General features: G+C 42.3%; 1 protein-coding gene and 1 long non-coding RNA gene across 3 annotated transcripts in view; one reads left to right on the forward strand and one right to left on the reverse strand.

The window, feature by feature from the left end:
• Positions 1 to 8771: 8771 nt before the first annotated feature.
• On the reverse strand, positions 8772 to 11120 carry LOC128144593 (uncharacterized). Its single transcript, XR_008236128.1, has 2 exons — positions 10408 to 11120; positions 8772 to 9313 (listed from the first exon to the last, which is right to left on the reverse strand). It is a non-coding gene; the product is annotated as an uncharacterized LOC128144593 (long non-coding RNA).
• A 543-nt stretch (positions 11121 to 11663) lies between these two features.
• GLS (glutaminase) overlaps positions 11664 to 26634 on the forward strand; it is a 69141-nt gene continuing 54170 nt past the window's right edge. Inside the window, exons 1-3 of one of the 2 annotated variants that reach the window (XM_052791506.1) lie at positions 11664 to 12043; positions 20397 to 20493; positions 20980 to 21101. In XM_052791506.1, the coding sequence (XP_052647466.1) occupies positions 11703 to 12043; positions 20397 to 20493; positions 20980 to 21101 (560 nt within the window). In that variant the 5' untranslated portion in view covers positions 11664 to 11702. The remainder of the gene's footprint in view (positions 12044 to 20396; positions 20494 to 20979; positions 21102 to 26634) is intronic. The other variant, XM_052791505.1, reaches the window with a different exon arrangement.

Here is a 26634-nt window from a genome sequence, read left to right on the forward strand (position 1 = left end):
GACTGCGTCGGTCCTGTATGCAGGAAGGCTGCCCAGAACTGCGGAAAGGGGCCAGTAACTCTTACTTCAAGCACTGTGGTAGGTTATGTCTGTGGTGTAACTGACTGAGCCGTGCTCCCGCTCGCTTCGTGTCCTCCCTGTGTCTGACGGAACACCGCCGCCGCGGGCATCCGGGAAATCCTTTCTGCTGGGTCAGAGCAAGAGACCCTGTTGCACAATACCGGGTTTGCACTCTATTGTGGCTTCCAAGCGGCGTTAGGACAGCATCTGCGCTTCCCCTAAACTAATCTTCAAGTATGCTGGTGGGGCCGTGGCAGCCAGCCTTCATGGGGGTGTCTCCAATAGCATAAAATGAATTAAAGGGGTGCCGAAGCCCCGCTTTGCAGGGACGAGCAACGGTCACAGAACTTGCCAGGGAGAGCCAGCAGGCTCCAGCTTACAGCTGCTTCCAATCATTTCCATTTCCTGGATAATGGTGTTCATTTCCTTCCAGATTTTACTTGCCTGGGAATGCAGTAACATCTGTTCCTCCAGGTTTCACGAAAGATGAACTTCCTCATGGCAGAAAAGGCTTTTAAAGGCTTCTTTTTTTTTTGTTTTGTTTTGTTTTGTTCTCAGAACAATTGCTTTAAGCGAGGTTTAGCTCTGAAAGACAATTATAAAAATGATAAGCTTGCCTCTGTGTTTGGCTGTTTGCTAAACAATTTCAGCTCCTACTTGCTCATGACACCAGCCCCAGCTCCAAAAGCCCATCTTCCCCAGTGTTTAGGGCAGCATGCAGAGCACCGACAGCTGCGTCTGTGCCAGGAGCAGTGCTCCCATGCACTGCCTCATGTCGCACAAAAGCTGAAAACATTGGCAGTGTCACTAAAATGTACCTGTATTGTAGCCAATTCTACTGAGGATGCATAAAATGCTTCGGAAATAAACCTTCCCAATGCAAAGGTGTGTACAATCTGTTGCACTAATATGAGTAAAAAGTGAAAAGATTCACAATAATGAGAGTAAACTAATTAATTGCTTAGTAGAAAAAAATACCTCTTTAAATGGTCACTCTTCTGTGTAAGCTTGCACTTAGAGTTCTGGATTATTTTTTTTTTTTTAGTAGAATATGGTGTAGTTCATCTCTATAGAATCACTTAGGAAACATCGATCATAGGTTTTTTTTTTCATAAAACCAAACCTAATTAGCTTTGTTAAAAATGCTATGGACCTCATGATTACCAGTAACATCATTCCTCATTGCTTTTCTCCTCTTGTCACTCTATTATTATACAGTAAAAAAGTATGTATCTTTTCAGGGAGGAAGAGAGAAGTAAAGAGTAAGTTTATTCTCATGCAGATCAGTTCTAAAGAATTCCAAGCACCTAGCTCTCTTACTGTCTTCAGTGGAAGCCTAGCATCTCCTACAGTTTTTTGACATCTTTGAGGAAGGCATTTATATCAATGACCTCTCTTTTTGGGCATCACATGGCCTTTTAACAAACTTGCCGAAACCTTTGCACGCATGCAAGCCATGACCTGGTGGACTGGCTGTTTCCTAGGACATCTGTTTCTGCTCGAGACAGAGCACCCTGCCATCCTTCTGCCCACTCCACTTCAAGATAATGTGTAACAAACAGCCTGCCAGACTGTTTGGAAATGATCTTCTCCATTCATGTGCAGCTCCGATCTGAGAGCCTCCGAGTTGAAGGTTAAGCAGTTTGAGTTCCAGCTGGAATAAGCAGGCTGACTTTATACATGAACTCTGAAACACACATTCAAAGGTTACACCTGTAACTTTTGTGGCACAGCTGCCTATTGCCCATGCCCTTGAACGCAGAAGACCAGTAGGTAACAGAGGTACAGAGAAACTAGCTTTGTCCTGCTATGGGTGGCCCGAAGCCAGTCTGCTCTGCTGCTGCTCTTTTTGGAGCACAAAATTCTCTATGTTGGGTTGCAACAGTACTTGGCTTAGAATTTGGTTCATCACTGTCCATCTGGGTGATGGCCATCCAGTGACTACGCAAGGGTAGTCACCCCTGGGTACACATCCAGTGACTACCCTTCATCTCACGCATGTGATGCTCTTCCAATTTTTAAGATGTAAGTCTCAACATGCCAATAAATGTTGCCTAAACATTAGAAGTGTACAGGGGACAGAAATAAACAGGCAGGAAAGCAGAGCTGTAATGCTACTAAAGGTGGCCATTCCTTTTCTCCTCCCTGTAATGTTTAAAAGACGGTGTTGGAGCCAATTGCGTGCAATCTATTCAGGGATGCAAAAAAATAATGCTAGCAGTCTTTTTTCAGCACTACTACGTGGGAAGAGCACTGTTCCTTGTGGTTTTCTCTTTCCAAACAACTGCTTAAGCCGATGGTAATCGTCAGCAGAGCTGACCACCGTTCAGCTGGGGTGCATTGGGCATCGAGAACTTGGCCAAATTCTTGGGAAATGATCAGCAGCATTCCACCACACACATCCTTCTGCTTTTCCCAAAGTACAGGGTCACTTGACTGAGCTGGTGGATGTATCGGTTCATTAACTTCATAAGTTAATGGTTCTCGCTATGCAAATTAGTATTGAGATGTAAATTAACCTTTTCCCTGTTAGCTGTTAAAATAAAGGGTATAACCTGTATATTCAGGATGTTTGTACAAGATTATTACTCGTGAGCGTGTGGATTTTGATTGGTTATTTCCAGTTCTAGTAATCATTAACAACTAGTGATAGTTTAAGAATTACTTTTTATTTCAAAGGGTAGATTTGGCTTAACATCAAGGTAGATTAAGGAAGACACACTGAGCAGTTATTACCTTTCCCTTCAATCATACTGCTGTGTGAAGAGGCAATACATTCTACTGCTTGCGCTCTTTCAACTCTGAATTTTACCTTTAATACTAATAAAATATGTTGACATATCAAACAATGTAACTAATAGGTAAAGCAGAACGAGTCACTACTTAACTTTTTTTCTCATGCTTTCTCTATTAAAGTATATAAATCAAAAGACAAAGAGATACAACTGAGAAGAAAGATAACCAGAGGAAAAACTTGCAGAAATGTATAAGGTGAGATAAATTGAATAAAAGAACTGCATCAGAATACACACAATGAAAATCCAAGAAATAAACCAAATTAACTTCTTGATTAAACATGACTAATAGGAGGACATGTGCTCTATCTTGAGAGTTTGTAATTCTGCCACAGACATGATGCAGTAAGTCAAAGCTGGGGAGGAAATAGAAAGATGGCTGGGTGGTGTTTTCCTAACTATAGATACATGAATAATTAAATGTGTCTGTTCTGCATGCCTTCTGGCACAAAATACTCAACGTAGTTCATTTTTCATTTGTTCTCTTTAAAGTCCTTTTAGCCCCAAATATCCTCCCTAACACAGCCTGGTTCTCGTCTTGTTGCTCAACTGTGCCACTGTTCTTCTGACTCTGTTCTACCAGAGCCGATCCTCAACTGTCTGATGAGAGTTTAGTCTAATGCAGCTTGTATAGCAAAGAGCCTGAAGACAAAAAAAATTGTATCAAATAGACTAGTGGTAGGCTCCAGCAGATTTGTTCTCAGATTAGGCCCATGATGTCTTGGGTGATTACTGTAGGGTATTACAAGATTACCTTGTATGCAAGTATGTGATGGAATAAGGGACGTTCCAGTAACTCCAGAACTGCTTATATTTCCTCCTAAAATCAATATAACTGTATTATCCAGGCAGACAACTGGTTTGGCTTCATGCTTTATTATAAGGATATCTAATTGCCTGAAGCTCTGTTCACTGAACAAGCAAGCAGATGAAATTTTATCTAAATATTCAAAATATCCAAGCACTTGGTCATCGTTCAAAAATTGCCTCTGACAGGAAGGCTGTGAAGTCTGTTGTCCGACAACATCCCTTTCCTGTGGTACAAGGCCAAGTATACTGAGAGAAACAAAATTATCAAAATTTCTTGGCTACTGCTCTGCCTTTGAGCCATCCTATGGCATGTTTAATTCAAAGCTCCTCAAGACACGTTTCACAGATTTATTATGTGAAACTCCTCTTTCTCAAAGAGGAGAATTATCACTCATCAATTTTTAACCCAGGTTGTTTCACTCAGTTTACAGCATGACCCGATTCAATAACTGCCTCGGAACAACTGAGGGGGTGACAAGCCATGGCATGTGCGTGGGAATGAGTGACTTTGCCACCAGAGATCATGTAATGTTAGAAATGCTCCAAATTTCAACAGCACAACCCAGTCAAGGCAGAAGCCCACATAATTGGGTTTAATACTGCTATGGAAACTATGCTAAGGGCTAAAAATACTATTTGAAAAGCAGAGATTCTGTTCTTGTGTGTTTTTCCATCAACTCCTCACTTCAGTGAGAGTTGTTTCAAGCACTGTCTGAAAAGATGGAGCATTATGGAGCAGTTAAAGATGATGTGAAGATGTTCTGTGACAGCAGTTAACTCTAAAGAAATACAAATCTTGGGCTTTTACAAATGTTTCAAATGCACCAAAAATACCTTACAAGAATTTTGAATGTTTGTCTTCTTGGAAGTTAGGATGAACATACACATATTTAAGCGCTAAACTAGTTACTAGCAAAAATATGTACTTAATCCAGGCTAATTTACAACCTTGATTGCTCCATTTTTTTTAATCTTTGAATTCAGTTTTGCAAATCTTCAGTCCCCACTGGCCTACTGTTGAACTGTTCAAAAGTCCTTGTCTAAATATTAAATACCCTTGGAATGTGATGGTACATTGTGTGCTACTGGAAGTGCTGCTGGTAGCATGTCTGCAGTCACCAGCAACATGTTGGCTCGCCCACTGGTAGGTACCATGAGTATCTGCTTTGCTATGCTTCCTTGCCTCCTTCCTTTCACCTCCTTAAGAAAGGTAGGTGTTTATAAAGAGAGAGTTAGATAGGGGAAAAAAAACAACTCTTCCTTCAAGGTTACATCCTTCAAGAATTAAAAACATTGGATGTTTTCCCATCGGTCTTTATGAGACTGTTTCTTTTTAAGTCAACAGGAGACTTACACAGTCTTGCAACTTGCAAGGAGACTTGCCACTCATGGTGGTTGCAAAGAAAGGCTGAGCCCTAAATCACCTGAAGTGTCCATTCCTCTTCCCTTAGTGTGTCAATAGAAACAAGAAGGTGCCAAAAAAATCAGTGTGGTTTTACTGATTAGTTTGCCATTTCAGAAGTATTGGGGTTTTGTTGGTGCTAGCATTATTCTCTGCACCCGATCAGAGTGGCTTCTGTGTACTCCAGAGTAGCCTTCTGGAGGTCAGAGACTTTTTAACTGTTTGGATTACCATTTATGATGAGACAGTTTCCCTTACAGTCTGATTGCTTGTTTTGCTTGTTTGATTTTTACCTTGTTTGTTTTGTTTTCCTCCAGGATGGGTAGCCCTGCTCCTAAGCCTGAGTGTCCTTGTAGGCTTAAGCTTCAAGCTTATGGCTTAAGCTTCATAGCCACAAGTAATTTCAACCTCAATTTGCCAAAGGGCAAAACCACATGTGGGAGAGAGGTTTTTTCTACGTGAGAACATTAAACAGGATGCACTTGTGTCTTTGCTTGAAAGACTGCATCTCTCTAAGTGCCTTTTCGTACGGTGCAGGAATTCAGAGCTGAAAGCAGCCAACTTGGGATGAGGTGTAGCTGCAGTGCACTGTCATCTCCATCACCTCAGGGATGAGGTGGCACGTGCAGATGTTACCGAACAGCTAGTGATCACCCAGCACTGCATAGCTTTGTATGTGCCCAGCCAGCTTGTGGTCAGCCTAAGTGCTCTGACCTTTGCTTAAATGCAGGCAGCAATTTTACATGTCTGTTCTCAAAAGCAGCTAGGTGTGAGTTCACACACTCACCTGAGCAGCCTGTCCTTCTGCTCCCGGGTCTCTCATGCACGCTCGGTGCAGACATCTGGGATGCAACAGAGCAGCCAGATGATGTTGTCGCTTGTTTCTATTTGCTAGCACAAGGTTACCAAGGCTAATATTTGAGGATCAGGAACACAAACAGAAGATCCAGGTTTGCTCCCAGTCCCGTCCCTGGCCTGCTGTAATATCAAGTCCTGGACTGCAGTTTGGCAGGTGTCATCAGAATTAAGCATTAAATATGATTGTGGGTGGAATGCATGGGTTTTGTAATGCTATGATTTAGGTATATTATAGTGCAAATAATATGCAATGTGCTGGATGCAGCAGAGGATGCTTCTCTGGTAGGTAAGCTGTTGGCTTCTGAAGGTGAATGTTCTGATGTGTAAAGAATTTTGCATCTGAAAAGTGCTATTACCGGTAATGTGCCTGGGGAACAATGAATGGTTTTGTCTCACTGGCAAAGATGAAAAGGAAACAGGTTAACAAATAGAGTAATGGGAAAAAAATCATCCTCAATAAACCTACTTCTATTATTTGCTTGCTCTGACATATACAGTAGAAACATCATGTATTGTCTCTTAATCATGCTAGGAATGTCCCAGGCCCTTGCAGTCTCTCTTCATGTCAGTCTCAGCAAATCCTCCAGATATTCTTCTTGCTTTCCTTTGAATTATTTCCTCACTGCCCCTATTTTCCTGGAATAAGAGTGATGAGAAATGAGCTATAGTTTCATTGAAGCACTACATGGGTGTCGTGGTTTAACCCCAGCCAGCAACTAAACACCACGCAGCCGCTCACTCACTCCCCCCACCCAGTGGGATGGGGGAGAAAATCGGGAAAAGAAGCAAAACCCGTGGGTTGAGATAAGAACGGTTTAATAGAACAGAAAAGAAGAAACTAATAATGATAATGATAACACTAATAAAATGACAACAGCAATAATGAAAGGATTGGAATGTACAAATGATGCGCAGTGCAATTGCTCACCACCCGCCGACCGACACCCAGCCAGTCCCCCGAGCGGCGATTCCCCGCCCCCACTTCCCCGTTCCTATACTAGATGGGACGTCCCATGGTATGGAATACCCCGTTGGCCACTTTGGGTCAGGTGCCCTGGCTGTGTCCTGTGCCAACTTCTTGTGCCCCTCCAGCTTTCTCGCTGGCTGGGCATGAGAAGCTAAAAAATCCTCGACTTTAGTCTAAACACTACTGAGCAACAACTGAAAACATCAGTGTTATCAACATTCTTTGCATACTGAACTCAAAACATAGCACTGTACCAGCTACTAGGAAGACAGTTAACTCTATCCCAGCTGAAACCAGGACAATGGGGAAGATGATTTTGAATTTTTGCTATTGCTTGTCACTTGAGGTCACTCCCTCAGCTATTACCTTCCAGGTACATTATTGCTCTGAGTATTTTCCTCCTCATTGGATTTCTGAGCTATTACGCCTAAACAGTTTAACTTTCATTTTCTTAGATTAAATAGTAACTTTATTTACTACTTATGCATCTATGCTCAGAGGAGGCTGTTCTGTATCTGTACAATCCAACAGGGAATGTTTCTTGTGACTGAGCACCTTTCATTTGAATCGCTATCAAAACATTACCCAAATGTGCAGCAAGTTAGCCTCACAAAAGAAAAATTTATTTATTTTTAGGAACTGCTGTTAGAATTGGTAGGAATACTCGAGTCAAAATTGCAGTGTCTGGTCCTCGGTTCTCTTTTGGAAAGCATTACCCAGCAACAAATGAAATGGAGCCAACATAACCATTTAAAATAGCAAAGTAAACAGTTCATGTCGTAGCCAAGATAATCCTTAATTTCTGCTGCTTATCTGAGATCTGCCCTGCAGATCAGATGGGAGGATTTAACCTTCCTGAAAGCTGTTATCAGTGTATGTGCTTGAACTGGGAAGACCTCTCTCCACTTGCTTTTCAGAGCCCTTTCTCCTGGAAGATTAACACTGCTATGCCCCTTTTAGAAAGAAAAACCTCTGAAATATGGATTATTTTTAGAGGGATATACTAGGAGTATTTTGCTACAACACAGCTTAAGGGAAATACTTAAAAAAAATGCCTATTTAAAAGATTCACTTTTTTCTTTTTTCTTTTTCTTTACAGAAGAACCATGTTGTGTTAAATTCTCCTAATTTCTGTCTTACAAAAGTACATGTATAGTTGTGGAAATTAAAAAGAGAATCATTGACTTATGGTTACTGTGGGTTGTGTAACCAACTCAAAAGCTACAGGGAATCTTAATTTCAAATTTCTTTGCACTAGGTTAGAAACCATTTTTGTAATTTTCTGTTTCTCTTGGGATACTGTGTGAAACACAGAATGGCAGAGCAGATGGCCTGCCTTTTATTTCCAAAGAGACGAGTAATACCACTCTGTTCAAGTGGGAAGTCTAAAGGGGGTTTCTCTGAGGTATGGGAAAACCCATTCTAACATCTGGGACAAAACAAAAATCAGTCGGTTTAACAGGTTTAATGTGTAACACTTTTCACAAGCAAATGGACGTATTTCTCACGTTATCTTTACTCCATCTTTTATGGCTTATTTTAAAAGTAAAAAAAAATTTCCACCTTTAAATTAAGACTCCCTAGTATACCTGCGCCATTGGGAGAGGAAAGAATCACTGGGTGAAACTTCTTAGGCTTAGTCATAGTAGGAGCAAGGAGTGATGACTTGAAATATGCAGCAAAAGTTCTCAGAATAGGGAATGAGTCACTATTGCCCTTCAACTTTGTGAACCTGAAACTGTATTTATCACTTTGCATTGTTCCTGATCTGTGTATTTGTAGTTCCACACACAGAGCAACTTGCCTTTTCTGCCCTGAGGAGCTAAAACACACACAAGGGAAATTTCAGGGAGAGAAGTTGCGGATTAATTTCTTGAAGTAAGTTTTAAGAAACGCTTTATTGAAGAATACTCACACTGGGAGATTACTGATGTGAAGGTGATACTCACAGGTTAAATAAAGGAATAAGGCAATAGCATATGAAGTAAAAAAAAAAAAGGAAATGAGTAAAATTAAAGAGTTCATGTAGGGTCAAGAATGTGTAACACGGGGTACCGTTATGAAAGGCAAATATTTTTGTTAATGTGGTACTTTTTTTTTTTTTTTCCCTTCCCACAGCCTTATTTGCAATGTTCTGAACAGAAACCAGAGCACTAAAAGGAAAGCTCCAGATCATTACATTTTGCATTCTTCTTCTTCCCCCTCTACAGTATAAGAACTGAATTAGACAAGTTTTTGAACGAGGTCAGTTGCTAAACAGCTGGCTTGTGAAAGAGCGCAGCTGTCACACCAAAAATATCACCTTGGCACTAAAAATCAGCAGGGAACCTTGTAAGTGTCTGCAGAACTGTGTGTTCAATTAGCGACCAAATGCACATACTGGAAGCGCACTTGCTGTCTCTGGTCTTATGGCAGCAGACCCTGTAAAGTGAATGGAAAAGGTGCTTGCGAGACTTCTATCTTTAGAGTATTTTACATAACGGAATTTAAAAAATGAGAAATATTATTACTGGGTGGCAGGATAAGAGAGGCAGTTATTGGCTTGCCAAAAACACTTAGCAAATGGAAATCCAGAATTAGTTCCAGGAAATATAATAAGTAACATACTTATTATGTGAGAACTGTAGGTACTTTGCATTTTTGTATGTGAAGTAAGTGCAGCACAGAATTACACATCCCACACTGGTATTTCAAGTTTCCTTGTTCAGTGGGAAGGAAAAAACCATTGGTGTGCTGAGGCTCGTTTTATAGGCCTAGATTATCAGCTATCTTTAAATCCGCTTCCAAAAGCTCTCATGGCTGTTGTGACAATTTATTAGCATAGGGAACTCCTGTGGGTATTTGTGCTGCAGTGTCAGTACCAGCAAAGGCTATTCTCAATGTCTATTTGTAGTGATTAGCTCAAACTCAGACTGCATGGAAAACCGGTAACAAATAACCCTCTGTGATTTACGTCGTTCTTTAAGAGCAATTTACCATGCCTAGAGAGCTGAAACTTCCAATCTGGGAGGTGGTGGAGAACATCAGTATCTTCAGAGTAAAACATTTCCAATAAAGTGTGCAGCAAGATCATTTTAACTCAGAACTACAACTTCTCCACCCCCACCTCCCCTGAACATAATAAACATACCAAAAGAAATAAACCTCAATGCACAGGGATATTGTTCACAAGGATATTTAGCAGTAATAGGCTCAGAACACCAGAAGCATTTACATTTTTGCTCAGAAAATTATGATTCCTGAAGTGAGAAAGCTAGTGGCAACTTAAATACTGGTTTTCATGTTGGCATTACTGATGAAGCAGGATGACAACAGATCTCCTCTTCTACTCACAATGGATACAATTTACTAGTATAGATTTGTACTCATCTAGGAGAAATTTAGCAATTGGTTACACGAGCGAAGACTTTCACCAACTGCAAAATCTGTGACTTCCCAGATGCTGTATACTGGCAAGCAGCACGTTGGGATGCTGTGACAGAAGCTTAAGCATATGTAAGGAGTGACATTTATACCTTGCGCCGAAGCCCGGCTCTTTTCTGCTACTCTTCCCACTTTGGCCGTTGGCATTGTATTACTATGGGTGGGTGGTTCCCAAACCGAGACCTGTAGATGAGTAGTAGCAGAACTTTCACGCTCTGATTAAATGTTTGATGATGCGAACGTGAAGAACAGCCGCGCCCAATTCACCTAGGCGCCCAGGTGTTTTACTTCTTGTCTGTGGGTTGGTTTTTTTTTTTTTTCCAAGTTGTACGCTTTGGCCTTCGCAGCAAGTTTTGGCAACGAGCTACACGATTAAGTTTTCATTGCCAGCGCGTGGAAGCCCACGAGGAGATCCGGGCACCAGCAGAAGCGTTTGGCCCCCGGAGTTGGGGAACCGCTCTTCTGCCGCTCAGGGCATCCCGAACGCGCTTTTGTTTCCCGAGCCCCTTCCCACCGTGCCTGACGGGTAGGCCGGGGGCGGCTGAGGCAGGCCTGCGGCGCGCCGTACCGCCCGCGCGGGCGGGAGCCGCCAGCCCGCGTCGGTGACCCCCTGCGCCCGCCGCCCGCCCCTCCGTCCCGCTAGAGGCGGCGCACTCGATAGCTAAAACCGGCACGTTTTGGAAAACGGCCCGCATCCGTGGGCTCCGACGCCGCCGGAGCCCAGCCCGTTTCCAACCCCTTTACGCGCCGCGGGGGAGGGCAGCGCCGCCGGGAGCGTTTCACGCCGCCCCGGGGCCCGCGGGGACCCGCGGGCGCGCCCGGCGCCGCCCCGCAGGTGCCGGCCTCGCCCCACCGCCCCTTCCCCGCCGCCGCCGCCGGGCCGCGGCCCGGGCCCTCCCGCGCTGCCGGCGCGGCGGCGACCCCAGCTTTCCCCCCCCTCGGGAGCCGGGGCCGACAGAAAATGGAGGCGGCGGGAAGGGCGGGGTGACCTCGGTGCGGACGGCGGCCCCGGCCCGCTACGCGCCGCCGCCCCGCCGCTCCCCTCCGCGCCCTGCGGCGGATCCACCCCGCCGGCCGCGGGCGGTACCGGCCCCGCGTCCTCGCCCGCCCGCTCGCACACTCACACACTCACACACACACCGCCCCCCTCCCGCCGCCGCACCGCCTGCCTCGCGCGCCCAGACCCCGGCGGCTCGCGGGCGGCTCGGCCCGCGCCGGGGGCGCGGCCCGTCAGGGAGCGGCGTCCGTGCTGGCCAGTGAGCGCGCCGCGTGCCTGACAGTTACGCGGCCGCCGCCAATCGGGCGAGCAGGGGGCGGGGCGCGGCGGGGCGCGAGCGGCGCCGCAGGCCGCCGCGCTGGGGCAGTCGGCGGAGGGAAGTGGCGCAGCATGATGCGGCTGTGGCGCTCGGCGCTGCTGCGGGAGCTGCTGCTGCTCGGGCCGCCGGGGGCGGCCGGGGGCGGCGGGCCGGGTCCCGGCGCCGGCCCCAGGCGCCTCCCGCCGCCGCTGGCCGCCTTCGGCGCGAGCCCGCCCGCCTCCCGCCGCGGCCCGGGGCTGCCGCCGCCTTCGGCGCGGGGTTTGTGCACCCGCTCGGAGGGAGCCTTGGAGGAGCCGGGGAAGGGGGCGCAGGCGCCGCCGCCGCCCCCCGGCGAGCCCCCCGCCGACAGCGGCCACAACAATAACCACGGCGGCGGCAAGGAGCTGGCCGGAGGCGGCGGCGGGGGGGAGAAGTGAGTGCGAGGGGGGTGGCGGCGGCGGGGCCGGGCCGGGCGGCGGGGGACGCGGAGGCGCCATGTGAGCGCCGCCTTCCCCCTCGGACGCGTGGTGCCTGCGGAAGGAGGCCGGGCCGGGCCGGGCGGGGCGCGGGGGCCGGCGGGCCCGCTTCCCCGGCAGGTGCGGGGGCCGGGCCCTTGCGCCGCGCAGGCATCGCCGCTCCCGGGACCGCACCGCGGCGGGCCGGGGTCTGTCACGGCCGCTGCCCGGGCGCGGGGCGGGACGGGGCGCGCCGCGGTGTGGGCCCGGTTGCCGGGTGGGTGCTCGGGGCGCCCGCCCGGTGCCGGCCAGCCCGGGGGGGGTGCCGCGGGTCGCGAAGGGCGGGCTTGGCGGGGGAAGGAGGCGCAGACGCGTGGCGCGGGGAGCGTGTGTGGCTCTGGGGACTGCCCTCGCCGCTGCTTGGGGTGCTGTCCGCCCCCCCCTCCCCCCCGCGCCTGCAGCTTCCACTTGGCGTGGGGTCCCTCCCGCATAAGGCTGCGCGTATGCGCGCGGGGTGCCTGCGCTTTGGCCTGGAGGGGACAGCGTGCATTAGTGTGTCTTCTCTAGCGCTGCTACTTGCGTAAAATATTTTCCAAGATAAGTGAAAGCTGTGTCATCTTACATTAATTATTAAGGGCAATATACCTGGTGTGTCGTTCTGCGTTGGAAGTTTTGCAGCACCCATGTTCTCCACGTCTACACCTAGTGCAGTTAGGGATAGGTATTACCACCCGTTAGTGGTGTGTACAAATGTTTGTAGCTGCTGCAGAACGTGTGCCTGTGCCAGGAGGTCCTGATGTGTCCCTAAGTGACAAAGGTTCATGCAGCTAGTAGAATGCCAAGACTCTGTATGTTCAGGAAGTTAATATTCCTTCACTTAGAACTTGAAATATGCTTAAAAAAAGTGGTCGGGGACAGGTGTATCAGCTCCAGTTCACATCCTTGGTAAGGCCCAGTAATGGATACTGGGAACAGAGTATAATGATGAGGCAAATGAATTGATGATTCTCCTTGCCACTCTGCTCTGTTAGTCCTCAGCACTATGGAGGTCTTGAAAAAGTCTTGTTCGTATATCCACACGCACACCACTCCCCCCCCCCCCCCCCATCTGACAGTTTGCCCATTGCTTGTTTGAACCTGGGTACGCTTAGTGTCTCTGGTAACCTTTTACAAGAAGTTTGGCAGCTTAACTGCAAGCCCCATGAAGACCCATCTCCTTTCTGTGTGCTTGAACATGCCCCTTGGCTTTCCTGTAGGCAGCCCATGTGTCATCTTTGCGCTGCTTATGGGCCAGCATAATTAAAATCTAAACCCAAGCCACTTTCCCAGGCTTTGCTATGCTTATTACCTAGATGAAAAAAGCAAAAGACAGGAAATAAGGCCGAGAAAGGAATACCTTGTTTCAACACTGAGCGAAGTCTCTGTTAACTTAATGCTAAGAGGACCTCTGGAAAAGATTCCACAAGGCCAGTCAGGAAGGCTTCAGCCCTTAGCTTGTTAATAGTTCTGCTTTGGAGTTAAGGTTTTTGGGGTTTTTGTTTTTTTTTTTTATTTTTACAATGAACTTGTGCTCCTTCAACATGGCAGGTGGGGAAAGAAGCTATCTTGTTCTTCTTCCCTTTTTCCCACCAAATGTCTTAGCTGCTCAGCTTGGTTCAAGCCTTTCGTTTCAATAGGATGTAGTCTTCTTTAAAGGCATCACTTATAATTTCTCCTGTCAAACTCCTTAAAAAATGCGTGCATGTCAGGCTATATAACCGTATGCAATATAATACACAACCATGTGTGTATTATTATTATATTTGTGCTATTATTCGACATATATGAAGTCTTCTCTTTGAATTAGCTCTTTACCTAATGTTCTGGAACAAAAAAATTATTCAGCTGTGGCTCGAGTAGGTGTGGTTTATAAAGGTTGTGCTTCCATTTTCTATGAGAAATACAGATGGTACCATTAAAAACTTAGGAAAAACCAGTATGCCAACTGTGAGGGATTTTCAAGGATGTTGAAAAGGTGATTTATTAAAGAGGTAACATTTTCTTCAACTGAGCTTTTATAACAGCTTCTTACAGCTAGCATCAATTAGGGAAATCCTATAATTTCTAGTATGTCTGGTAAAGCTATGTAGTCACAAACCAGTTATACACTTTTAATCATTTTTGGCTTTTGACAAGAGGATGTATTTGAAAGTCAGATGCTTGTTCTTTGAGCCTTACTGCAAAATGAACAAGGAACAATTAAATAAAACATATAGCATATAGTTATGAACAAGTAAAAAACTAGAAACAGTTTCTTTTCAGTTCAGGCTGTGCAGGAATTCCTGGTGGCACATTGCCCAGGCTGCTGGATACTTTCATTCTTAATTTTCTTAATGCAGAATTATGAAAATCTTCCTTAAGCGTTTGTAAATGGTACATTACATGTGGAAATCATTGCTATATTAAGACAGAGCACAGGATTCAGAAGAAGAGTGAAGTTCTTCAAAAGACAGGTCTCTCGACTAAATTGACAACTGGGCTAAGTCAGTGCAGTCTGTGTGTTCTGCCAATTCCAGCACTTTGCCATCCAGCAGTATGTAACGTTTGAGTTGTGTTTGGCAGATGGCTTGTGGACCCAACTGGGAAGACAGTAGTCCTTTTTACGCTTTCCTTTTTTTGTTTGTTTCAGGGGATTATTTTTTTTCTATTTGGTCGTAAGGTAATGATTCTAGGATACTGGCATAACCTACAATATCAAAAGACAGCACTAAGATTTTTCTTGCTTGTTTGCTTGCCTAACAGTGCTCGTGTACGGACAGTAGGAGTTGCAAGTGAAAACCTAAAATGTTTTCTGCAAAGACTGTACAGAAACTTAGAACAGTTCAATTCCTCGTAGAGGGAATGAATTATGAGGTCTGTGGCTGATGAAATAACTAGTATCCCATTGCATAACCAGATCCCCTTGTGCATTTTTTCCTAAACATCTTCCACCACCTCCTTATCCCTTCTATCCAGCCTTCACTCTGTGTGTCCACCTGAAACTTAATATATTTTGGAAAGGAAAAATATTTGAGCTTAAACTGAGAGTGGTCACAGACTGGCAGTTTTGATTAATGAAGGCTGTGGATTAAAATGCAATCATACCTAAGTTCATGCTTAAATAATTAAAACACAATAACCTAGTACAGTCCTAAATGATAAACTTGTATAATATTTAATAGCGTTTAATTCTACTTTCAATATAACTGTGCATTGTTCACTTTTACTTTCAGTATAAGTGTGCATTGTTCTTACATCTTATGCTGGACAGTAGTAGGATCAAACATAGTTTATCTTAGAATAAGCTATTTCTAAATTACAATGGCCTTGGGTAAGGTGGGAGGGAGGAGCAAAACGTGAGCAACCCTGATTTTTAAAATATAGCTAAATTGCAGTAGCGATGGGTACTAGTCTATGGAATATAGCAAAATCGTTAATGGAAGTGTTTTATTAAATGTGGAGGTTTTTTTGTTGTTTTTTTTTTTTCTTAAAATGACAAGGAAGTGGTAGTGCTCCTTTTTAAGGACAGGGATGAATTCTGGGGATACCTTTTAAAATTAATCTTGCTTTTGCACCCAGGCCAGAATCCAGAGGAATAACTGTATAGTAACCAGGCAGTGGTTCATCTCACTGTTACTCCTGTTGGAGTGTCGATATAATACTCGCATATGCAAGAAACTGTTAGAAGTGCACTTTCATTAAACCTTTCATAACTTCCATAGAGGCCAAGGTTTTGAAGCAACAGTTCTTGTTTTTACCATAAACCCTTTGACATCTACTAAACCATGTTCATCTTTGATCTAAGTTTATAAATGCGTAGTTTTGTCTGAATCTTGGTAAGTTCTCAGGTGAATGGTTACCCACCACTGTTAATGGGATCAGTGTCTTAACTATGCAAGTGGACAGAAAGTAGTTACTTAGTGACTTGACAGGTGTTTATGTCTCCCTTGGAGATCAGTTATCTGTAGTAGGGTGACAACTTCTTCAAGATGCCTGTTTTAGAGTGGCTACCAACTGTGGGTTGCAGCCCTTGCAGCTTTCATAGGCTCATAGAATAAAGTGGGTTGGAAGGGACCTTTAAAGGCCATCTAGTCTAACCCCCCTGCAGTGAGCAGTGACATCTTCAACTAGATCAGGTTGCTCGGAGCCCCGTCCAACCTGACCTTGAATGTTTCCAGGGATGGGGCATCTCCCACCTCTCTGGGCAACCTGTTCCAGTGCTTTACCACCTTTACATTTTATATCATTGTAAAAAAATTTATTCCTTATATGTAGTCTAAATCTACCCTCCTTTAGTTTAAAACCATTACCCCTTGTCCTATCACAACAGACCCTGTTTGTCCCCATCTTTCCTATAAGCCCCCTTTAAGCACTGAAAGGCCACAGTAAGGTCTGCCCAGGGCCTTCTCTTCTCCAGGCTCAACAGCCCCAACTCCCTCAGCCTTTCTTCATAGGAGAGGTGTTCTGTCCCTCTAATCACTTTTGTGGCCCTCCTCTGGACCCGCTCCAACAGGTCCATGTCCCAGAGCTGAATGCAGTACTCCAGGTGGGGTCTCACCAGAGCAGAGCAGAGGGGGAGAATCACCTCCCTCAACCTGCTGGTCACGCTTCTTTTGATGCAGCCCAGGATACGGTTGGCTTTCTGGGCTGCAAGCGCACGTTGCCAGCTCATGTCCAGCTTTTCATCTACCAGTACTCCCAAGTCCTCGGCAGGGCTGCTCTCAACCCCTTCATCCCCCAGCCTGTATTGATACCGGGGGTTGCCCCAGCCCAAGTGCAGGACCCTGCCTTTGGTCTTGTCACATGGGCCCATTTCTCGAGCTTGTCCAGGTCCCTCTGGATGGCATCCCAGCCCTCAGGCCTGACAGCTGCACCACTCAGCTTGGTGTCATCTGCAAACTTGCTGAGGGTGCACTCAATCCCACTGCCTATTTCATTGATGAAGACATTAAATAGTACTGGTCCAAATATGGACCCCTGAGGGACCGTTGTTTGTGACAGTTGTTGTGACCTCACATTTTTATGACTGGTGTCTTAGGATTAATAATGAGCCTGGAACTACTGTTAGCAGTGTCATAGCTTTATATCTTTTGTTGTTCTAGAAGTCATGTTCTGGGTTTTGCCAGTTACATCTTGAAGTACAAAGTAGGAACGTTTCACTGTAGTTGAAATTTAACCTCTTTTATATTGTAGAAATTATAATTCAACTTTCGTTAAAATGAAACCCTCCGTGGAATCTGGTATAAGCATCATACTGATGCAGAAGGAAGAGCTGAAGGAAGGAACGATTGATATGAACCGCAAAGACCTTGTGCTTGGAATTCCTGCATTCTTTTTTTCTTTAAATAAACAGAGCAGTGTGGAGCATCCACCAGTATTCTAGTCCACAGGTTAGAGTACCACTGAAGAAGTCTAGTTGTGTAATAGTCTGGTGCTTATTTATTTTTTCTTTTTTAGAGAAGGGAAATAAGTATCAAAAATTATTATTCATGAAATAGAATAAACTGGAATTTCCACTTTAATTCAACTGTGGAAATTGCAAGTTCCCTGACTTGAAAAACAGCTCTCTACAACGTGTGCTAACAGCACTATCTTGCTAAGTGTGCTCACGGTGCCAAAACATAGCTTTTAGGTTAAGCAAACATTAGTTACTGACATCACTGACCTGATAAACTGCAGAGCAAGCCTTTCCACTTCTATTTAGCTGATAAACTTTATCCAAAGATGGGTTATTTGACAAAGAGCAATTTTCTGTAAATATGTTGAATGCCATCCTCTTTGCTTTGGCAGTCAGTGCAGATCCATTGTTAAATTAGGCTGACTGACCCAATACTGAACAGCACCAGATGTGAAAGATATGGAAACTATGTCAAGAGAGAATTTATGCTGTGAAAGGTGCATATCTTTGTAATAGATTAAAATCTTACAAAGAGGCAGATAAAAATCTTGGTCACATGTCTGAAGTTTTTTTCTGCACCCTTCCAGATAAAAATTCCACATCTGGAACAGCTGTAAAATTCTGAGTAATAGCTCAGAAACTTGTAATTAAATAGGTTATTGGTTAAAATATCTCAGTGTGTTTGCTGGCTTGTTTTGTCAAAGTGAAATATGGAAGTTTCCTCTGTCAGACCTTCAATCCAGTAACAAGTCTTGTAGCAGAGACATTCCTTAAAACATGAAATCTTAACGCTTTGGGGAGCTTAGTTAAATGCTGTGTGTAAATGGGGAAAATGTAGGGGTGTAGACTATGTAATTCAGCATAGCTTTAAAAAAGTACGTAGCTGCAGAGTTAGGATGCAGATGCAGGATGAAGCTTTAATTGGTATGTTAGTAATTTTGGTTCTGTTGGCTTGACTGGACATACTGTTCTCAAAAGATTGAAAGCGCAATGTGCTGCGTGGAAGACTTGAATTTTCTTTAGGAAAAAGGGTGTTCAGTAATTTGCTTGAGGTAGTTGCAGGCGTTTGTCTTGGTTGAATTGCCAGCCTGTCTCTGCATTAGTCAGCCAGCATCACTTAAAAAAAAAAAAAAAATCCAGGCTGGAAGACAAGGAAAGTTCTGTTGGCTTACAAAGCTGTCTTCTGTTCTTAGTATGTAAGTACAGTGTTTTAAATAAATTGGAAAATGAGAAGTGAGATTTTTACTACTGGTTTTCATTGCTAGTTATGAGGAAAGGAGGGAGGCGAGTGCAATCTAGAGGTTGTCTTAAATTTAAAAGGGTATTTGGATATAATCAGATTTTTATTAAAAATAATCATAAATCTGACCTGTTGTTGAGCTAGAGTAAGCTATTATTGGGAGACGAGGGAGGATTAAATGTCAGTCTGTAAGACTGCATTGGCCTACTAGGGTCTGTGCTTAGTTGTATTTTATTTTCGTAGTTATAACCTGAGTACTGATATTCAAAGAATTACTAATCTTGTGAAAACTTTAATGACTAGAATTTAGACCTGCTTTTTGTACACACAGGAATATGTGTATAAAAATAGATAATTGCCACTGAGCATTCTAGTTTCGGGCAATAAGTTTTATATGTTAAAGTATAGTAACAAAGTATTGCCAATATTATTAGATTATAAGATTGAGCTTTAAAATTGATGGCTAAAATAATGGAAGACTGCATAGACTGCATTTTAGTTAGTTTATGTCTATGTTTACTAGAGAACTGTTTTGTTTTGATTTTATGTATTTTTGCTTGTCAAACATCAGAACATTGGCGTTCTCTAAGCTGGCTTTGTCTAGAAACAAACTTCAGGGAACTAAAAGAATTGATCGAAGCCCTTTGCTGTCACTGCCGGTAGCAGTTTGGAGGTGTACATTGCTATGATGCCGTACTTACAGGGGAAATGTGAAGAACTGAGTACAGACTTGTGCTCCTGCCTGCTGCAGGGTGCTTGGAATATCAAGGAAAGGCGAAACTCTGAGGTTAAACCTGTAGAGAACTTCCAAAGGCTTTGATGGAAGGCTGTCAGTATTGCAGCTTTCTCTCTTGGAAGGAATCTTGATGCTTAATGTGGTAGGTTTTCTTCACATTTCACTTAAAATGGAGGTAAGTTACAAAAAAATGCAGCCATACAGAAAGGATATCTCGGAGTCAAGTAGTTAACACATGGAATACTTGGAGAGCCAGTGCGTTTACATTGATAACAGTGACCATTAAAGATGTATCTACACTGCATGTTAACTTTGTTAAGTACGCATGATGAGAGTTGCTGCTTCTGGTGCCTGAGCTGGTTCAGATTACTGTATTATGCTGCAGATGGCTTTGCTTGCTTTCCCTGTAACTGATGTGGCTTACATAAGCTTCTAGAAGGACAAGGGCTTTTAGGACTCCTCTTAGGAGTTCCTAAAACCAGGACTATTTTGAAGAAAATAATACACATTCATCATCTCTTTCTCTTGCCTGTGGAAATGAGGCACATAGGTCTCTGAGTCTTATAAATACTTTATCCTCTGTGCAAGTAACATGTCTATGCTCTGTAACATCAAGAAAAGGGGAAAAACAATTCTAAATATAATCTTAACAATAAATGTATGTTAGTAAAAACATGACTATGTTGCAGGTAAGAATGTTTGCTATTGTAAAGTATATGTATGCTACTTTTAATATTACCAATTTTTTTCCCCTACTTAAAGCTGAATTAAGCTTCATGTTCAATGATAAAAGTGTTCTTTGAAATTAGTGGTAGCAGGTATATTGGTAGTGAAAAATGTGTTTCCTTGTGAATAATGCAAAAATGTGTATAAATAAAAATATGCACTAAACTAATCTATGCATGTGTTTTTTTGTTTTGTTTTGTTTTGTTTTTTTAGTAAAATGAAGCAAGGTCTCCTTCCTAGCTTAGAAGATCTACTTTTCTATACTATTGCAGAAGGACAAGAAAAAATACCAGTTCATAAATTCATAACTGTAAGTTTACTGTTCCAGAGTGCTGTATGAAAGCTAACTGCTACAAAGTTTTTTAACTTCCTAAATGCAAGAATACGAAGCAAAGAATTTGTGTTATACATGGTTTGCTGCAGCAAGGAACGTAACTTTATTTTTTTTTCCCCAACAAGGTTTCCATAATTAAGAGAAGGAGTGTGCTAGTGTTGTTACTCACTTCCTCGCTGTGCAAAAGAGTATGCTTGAAAGCATCTGTGTCTATTGCAGGGCTGGGTAGTATTTGCACTTGCATAAAATGTAGTTGGACCATTGTGGATTTCAAATTACATTAATCCTTTGGCATAAGACGCAGCCAAAATGGCAAAAGGATCAATAAGGTGTAAAAATGTCTCTTGTGTTGATAACACAGCAGCAGATGTCTCTTACCCTGATAAATAAGACTGAGCAGTAGACAACTTGATTGTAATAGCATATCTTCTAATTTTAATAATTACTGTTTTATTGTAATAGGCACTCAAATCTACAGGATTACGTACATCTGATCCGCGATTGAAAGAGTGCATGGATATGTTAAGACTGACACTTCAAACAACTTCAGATGGTGTTATGCTGGACAAAGACCTTTTTAAAAAGTAAACTTTCTGTCAATAATGTAACTGTATAATTCTGAATAAATGTTGTCTGTGTCTTACTGACTTAGGAGAGACATAAGGTATCTAAATCATTGTGTAATTAGAAAGGGAGTCAAACACACACTCCTACTGATGCTATTTTCATATGAGTTTGTTCTCTGGTTTCAGGCAGCAGACAGATTGTGTGGTCTCCGCAAGGGTTTAATGTATCAATGTTGTCTGCATGTGTATCTGACCCCATACTGCAACTCTTGGTCAGATGCCAAATAAATTAATTGATGCAGCATGGAATATTTAGTAGGAGTACATAAAACTCTCTTGCTGCATCATCAGTTTTTAATCTGAAGTTCAGGATGCTGCTTCTGTGTATGTTCAGAATATGTATGTAGTTAATTCTAAAAGTGAGTGTATGAAAAATAGTGAAGTTAAATTTCAAGATATGTAGAGATGGGAGCAGTTAGGACTGTAGACACTGCTTTGGTCTGTTTTGGGAAAGATTTATGTGCCATATTTTAATGATGCTTTTTTTTAAGATAAGTCTGTGGTCAGTTAGCTGAACAATATAAGCACTGTTCAGGTTGTCTTCAGTTCATTCCAAGCACACTCCTTTGCTCCCCTGCTTACAGTTCTTGTGTGCCAAAAGATTGGAAGTTTAGAGGCTCTTAAATCTTGAAATGAAATTTGTAGACTGTTTTTGAGTCTATATTTTTATTCCATTTACTGGGCAAATGACATAATATCTAAAACTTGCTTCTTTCATGAAGAGTATACTTTTGTCAAAATTGGTACATTTTTGTTGTTCTGTAACATTTTTTGAATTTGTGAACTAATGCTGCTTAGTGTTATTTTCTCTCAGTTACAATTTAAAATATATGTGTATGTGTGTAAAAAAGGTGCATTTACATACATATAAGTATATAAAATATACAGTATATGCTTATAGTATATTATAGATTTACCTGGTTTATGTAAATATAAACATAAAGTATATATGTTATATTTTTTTAAATATATATAAACATTTTTGGAAGTCCATTGAGAAAAAATGAATGTCCGCATGTGTGACAAAATAACAAACCAGTCAACTCGTTAATCAAATGTGGGATACTTCTTAAAGGTACAACATGGACTAACTTTATTTGTGTATTTAAGTTCAAGAACAGGTCCTCATTGTTTATTTGTCAGCACAGTAAAAACTCTAAATTGTTACAGTCAGAAACCTTCCTAGGTGTATGGTTGGATTGGAAACGAAATGCTTTTGCTATTATGCATTACATTTATACTAGAAAGCTTGTTTGTAATAGTAAACTATGAATTATGTTTTTAGGCAAGGGCTCTATATTAAAAAAGGACAAGTGATTGCTAATTAGCAAGACTAGCCTGTGTTCTACGTCACATCTCTAGGATTTGATCCTCTGTGTTAGGGGAGTGGTTGGTACTATGATAATTCGTAGAAAGGTTACACAGTTGCTTCTTGTGTGGGAAGAGTTTTGAACATAAAGACTATATAGAAGGTGGAGAGGTGAATCTTTTTTCACATAGCAGATTTTTCCTTCACAGCAGCAGGTGTTAACTTTTTTATAAATTAAAAACCCCCAAACTTCAGTTATCTATTTCTCCTAGGTACACTGCGTTTGCTGTGTACAGACTCGTACAAGGTTCCTGTATTTTTTTTCTTCTTTTCCAAGTGTTTAAGGTGTGAAATATAATAATGTATATACTCAGCTGTACTTACCTCAGGACTTTGAAGCTTCAGTTCCCTAAACATAGAAGTCAGTGGTGTAATTCTCCCGTTGAATTTGAGTCCAAAGCTGCTAGATCAAAGAAGGCATCAAGGATAAGTGACGTGGAGTAGTGCTAGCGTAAGCTTGACTAAATCAATCGAGTCCAGTAGAAATTACCTGTAAAATACGTTAGCTCATGCATCTGTACTGTCCGTCTCTGTAACAGAAGTTTCAACACCTTTTTAGAGGTTCTAACCATTAGGCTCCAATTTGACTAAAGCTTTATTTTGAAGATTTTTGGCTTTACAGTGCTCTCCACTTAAATAAAAATTTGGAAAAAATCTGTTACAGGCAGAACAACTTGGGGTTTTAATCTTTCATCTCCAGAGTTTCTTGGATTGAAGGCTTCGCTGGTGCACATTTCAGAGAGAGCACTTGACAAATTTCTTGAATTAGCTGTTCACGTTGTGTTTGTATAACATACACATGGTCTTTGTAGCATGAACAATACCTTGCTGAGAACAGCTTGCTTACTGAAAGCAGTGAAGCATGCTAGTTAGCTTGCTATGTGACTTGTTTTCCTTTTCTTTTTTTTTTTTTTTTTTGGTACCCTAGCTATGATACTACTTAATAAAGTAGTAGTGGTACTATTTAACTATTGTTAGATGAAACTTAGGTAACTTAACAAATATGGAAGATTGTACATGCTAAGCTTCCTCATGAATTGTGCGCATTTTGACATATCCTATTTCTTTAGATCTGTTTCTATGACATTGTAGCTAGTTTGTAAAAAAATTTCTAATAATCTTTGTAAGAAATCCTCCTACCCCTCTTAGCTTTTCCTTTAACTCACAGCTTGTTCCTAACAGAAAAATAGAAGGCTTGCAAAAAGCCCTATCTCTTAACTAACAATATTTTGGTCGGGGGGGGGGGGGGGGGGGGGAAGGAAAGGCATGAGGCAATCAGAATTGAGTTATTTTGAAAATGGCACACTTGAATGAGATAATAGGTACTGAGTAACAGTTATAACTCTGAGGTTTAAACCCAATTCTTTTTCAGAATAACTTACTTGGCTTTGTAGACTTAGCCTTTGTCACAGGGTGGTGTCTGTCCCGCTTTACTGACCTAGAACTGTGGTCTTGCTAGCCAAATCTTCTCTGATCTGCAGGTAGGAAGCAGCAATCTGGGTGTGTTATGTTCTAAGCATAAACCTGACAATCTGTTGCTGGATATCAAACAGGGTTATCTATTTGCTGCCGAATGGCTGTGCTGCTCTCTCATTCCAGGTAGCAAATCCTGAGGAAGACTTTCTTTTTAGATATACTTAACCCAGGTATTAATAAATGTGTTCATCCTATTTGAGCAATTAGAAAGCTTTTGACAGAAGATGTAGAGGACTTCTGCTATGTTATAATATTACTACCTCGTTTGTCAAAATAATGTCACTTTTTCTTCTAAAATGTCTAAATATATTGAAGACTTCTACAGATCTAGTCTTGCTATTTGGAAATGAAGTTTCACATTCCTTTCTGTAATGCTTATACTGTAGCTTTTTAAACAGGAAAAAAGATGTCCGTTCAGCTATATAGATAGCCGAACAGTTCTTCAGATTGGTGGGAGTTCAGACTGTGTTTTTAGCAGGTATCTACTTTGTGTAGGGAAGCAATACTCAGCAGTCCGAGCCAAAACTTGAAAAAGAATGGATAAATGTAACAAGTTGTATGATAAGGGAAACAAAGTGATCCTAACTTTATGCTAGAGACCAAAGATGCAGTGTCCGAAAAAACTGCCAAACTTACATATATATAATATGTATATATGTATATGTATACCTTCAGGTTATACAAGTCACTGAAAGTTATTATAGATCATAAGACTTGCATCCTAATGTTCCTAATCCAAATGCATCAGGGAAGTTTTATAGTTTGAAAAGATATGTTTTCAAATGGGGGAAGAAATGCTTGGATTGGGATTTGGCAAGACAGAATTTTTTAGGGTGAGGTTATAAAGTTTGGAGAAAAGAAGAATTTGACGTGGGAAGTTTTCAGTGTACCCATCTTGAACACTTCTAGGGAGATAAGGACAAAGTTGTTTGTAAAATTTGACTGTGGAAAGATTTTTATTTATCAATATATTGATTTACTGAAATTCCTCCCTGTGATCTTTTCCTACTGCTCCAGTTTCCTGAGCCTGAGACCATTTGTCTCCAAAGTGTTACCTGGAACATAAAGTGGTTAGAAACTCCAGTGGGGAGATGTCAGTTGCAGAATATTAGAGGCTGTGAAGGCTAGTGTGCTCTGTTGACTGAAAATATTACTGCCCTGTTAATTGGAGCTTACTAAGACCCCTGTTATTTTGTCTATGCAGTAATTGTTCTGAGTACCCATCTAGATTAACTGAAGCCCTGTATTTAATTTGGTCTGTGAATTCATATGATTTGCCTGGGTTAAGGAGTACCAGGATAAATACCCACATACTGACCTTGGCAGAAGTCTGGGAACAACAACTTCTTGCAGAAATAGGTAGTGTCCTTAACCAGCATAGCTACTTCTGCAGTGAGTTTCAATCTCTAGCTTAAAGTGATTGAATTATTGAAGTCAGCATCCTAGACTTGATGTAAATCAGTAACTGTATAAATGCCCTTCCTGTTTCAGAAACATAATGTGGTATTAGAGGACTGTATTTCAGTGCATACTTCCTTCTTGTTGTTTTCCACACTTTGTGTTGAGTCGTTTTAATAGGTTTGGGTAAACTGAATTTATTTATTTATTTTTTCTTACAAGAGTGCTTAATGCTGTCCAGGTGGTACAGACAACGTAGAAGTGCATCTGAAGTTTAAACCTAGTGCACGTTATGTTGTTACTCCTTCTGCACACATAGCTGCTGTAACTGTTATTAATTACTTTTGAAAAGGGGTTGGTGGACCTGGAGTAGGTAACTGTAATTGGAGGCTGCTGGGGACAAAAACGAACAGGATTTTTTGCAAGATACGTAAAAAAGGAGTGGATAAGCATGACAAATGGCAACAAAACCAACTCAATTGCAATTTTAACATAGACTAATAAAGAAGCGTATTGCAGACAGAGCAATTCTTAAGATGCCAATGTGTACAATGGAAACTTCTCTACTGTTTCTCTTCCACTGTTGGAGAGTAGTGCCTACCAGCATTTGAAATGGCTGTCATTTGAATTTGAGGTAAAGTCTTCTAAGTAGAAAAGAGTTGAAACTGAAGGTTTAAAAAAAAGAGAACGGGATTCAAAGGGAAGATAATTCTGTCCACTGGTCTTCATCTTCATGCATCTTCATTTTGTGCTGATAATGACTTTTAATAATAGAATTATTGGAATTATCTATTCCAAGAGAAAATATTTCCCTAGAAATTAATTTTTTACTTCTCTGAGTAAGCGTTCGTTGGAAGGATATGTTCTTTTTTGTAGTAAGGGCCTAGATGTTTTTAACTTTCCAGTTGTCTGTATTACCAGTATGTTTCTGCTTTTGTCAGCATTGCCAGAAAGCATAGTATGAGTGTGTTAATGAAACTGTTTGTTTGGTGTTAAACCTCTCTCTCTTCCTTGCCATGGGATAGGGCTGTTAATACCCTTTATCAGGTCATATTTCAACTGATGTGATAATGCCTCCCAATTCCCACCCCTGCTCCTGCTCACTGCCCCGCCCCCCCCCCCCCCCCCCCCCCACTTACAGCAGCATGTCTCAGCTTGTGTTTTGATCCTTCCCTTCTGTTTCTCCTAGATAAGTCCCTTTCTACCTCATCAGTTTTTTAGATGTACCAGATGGGCTGATGTTCAGAG

Source organism: Harpia harpyja, chromosome 7, assembly GCF_026419915.1.
Source record: "Harpia harpyja isolate bHarHar1 chromosome 7, bHarHar1 primary haplotype, whole genome shotgun sequence".
Classification (NCBI taxonomy): Eukaryota; Metazoa; Chordata; class Aves; order Accipitriformes; family Accipitridae; genus Harpia; species Harpia harpyja.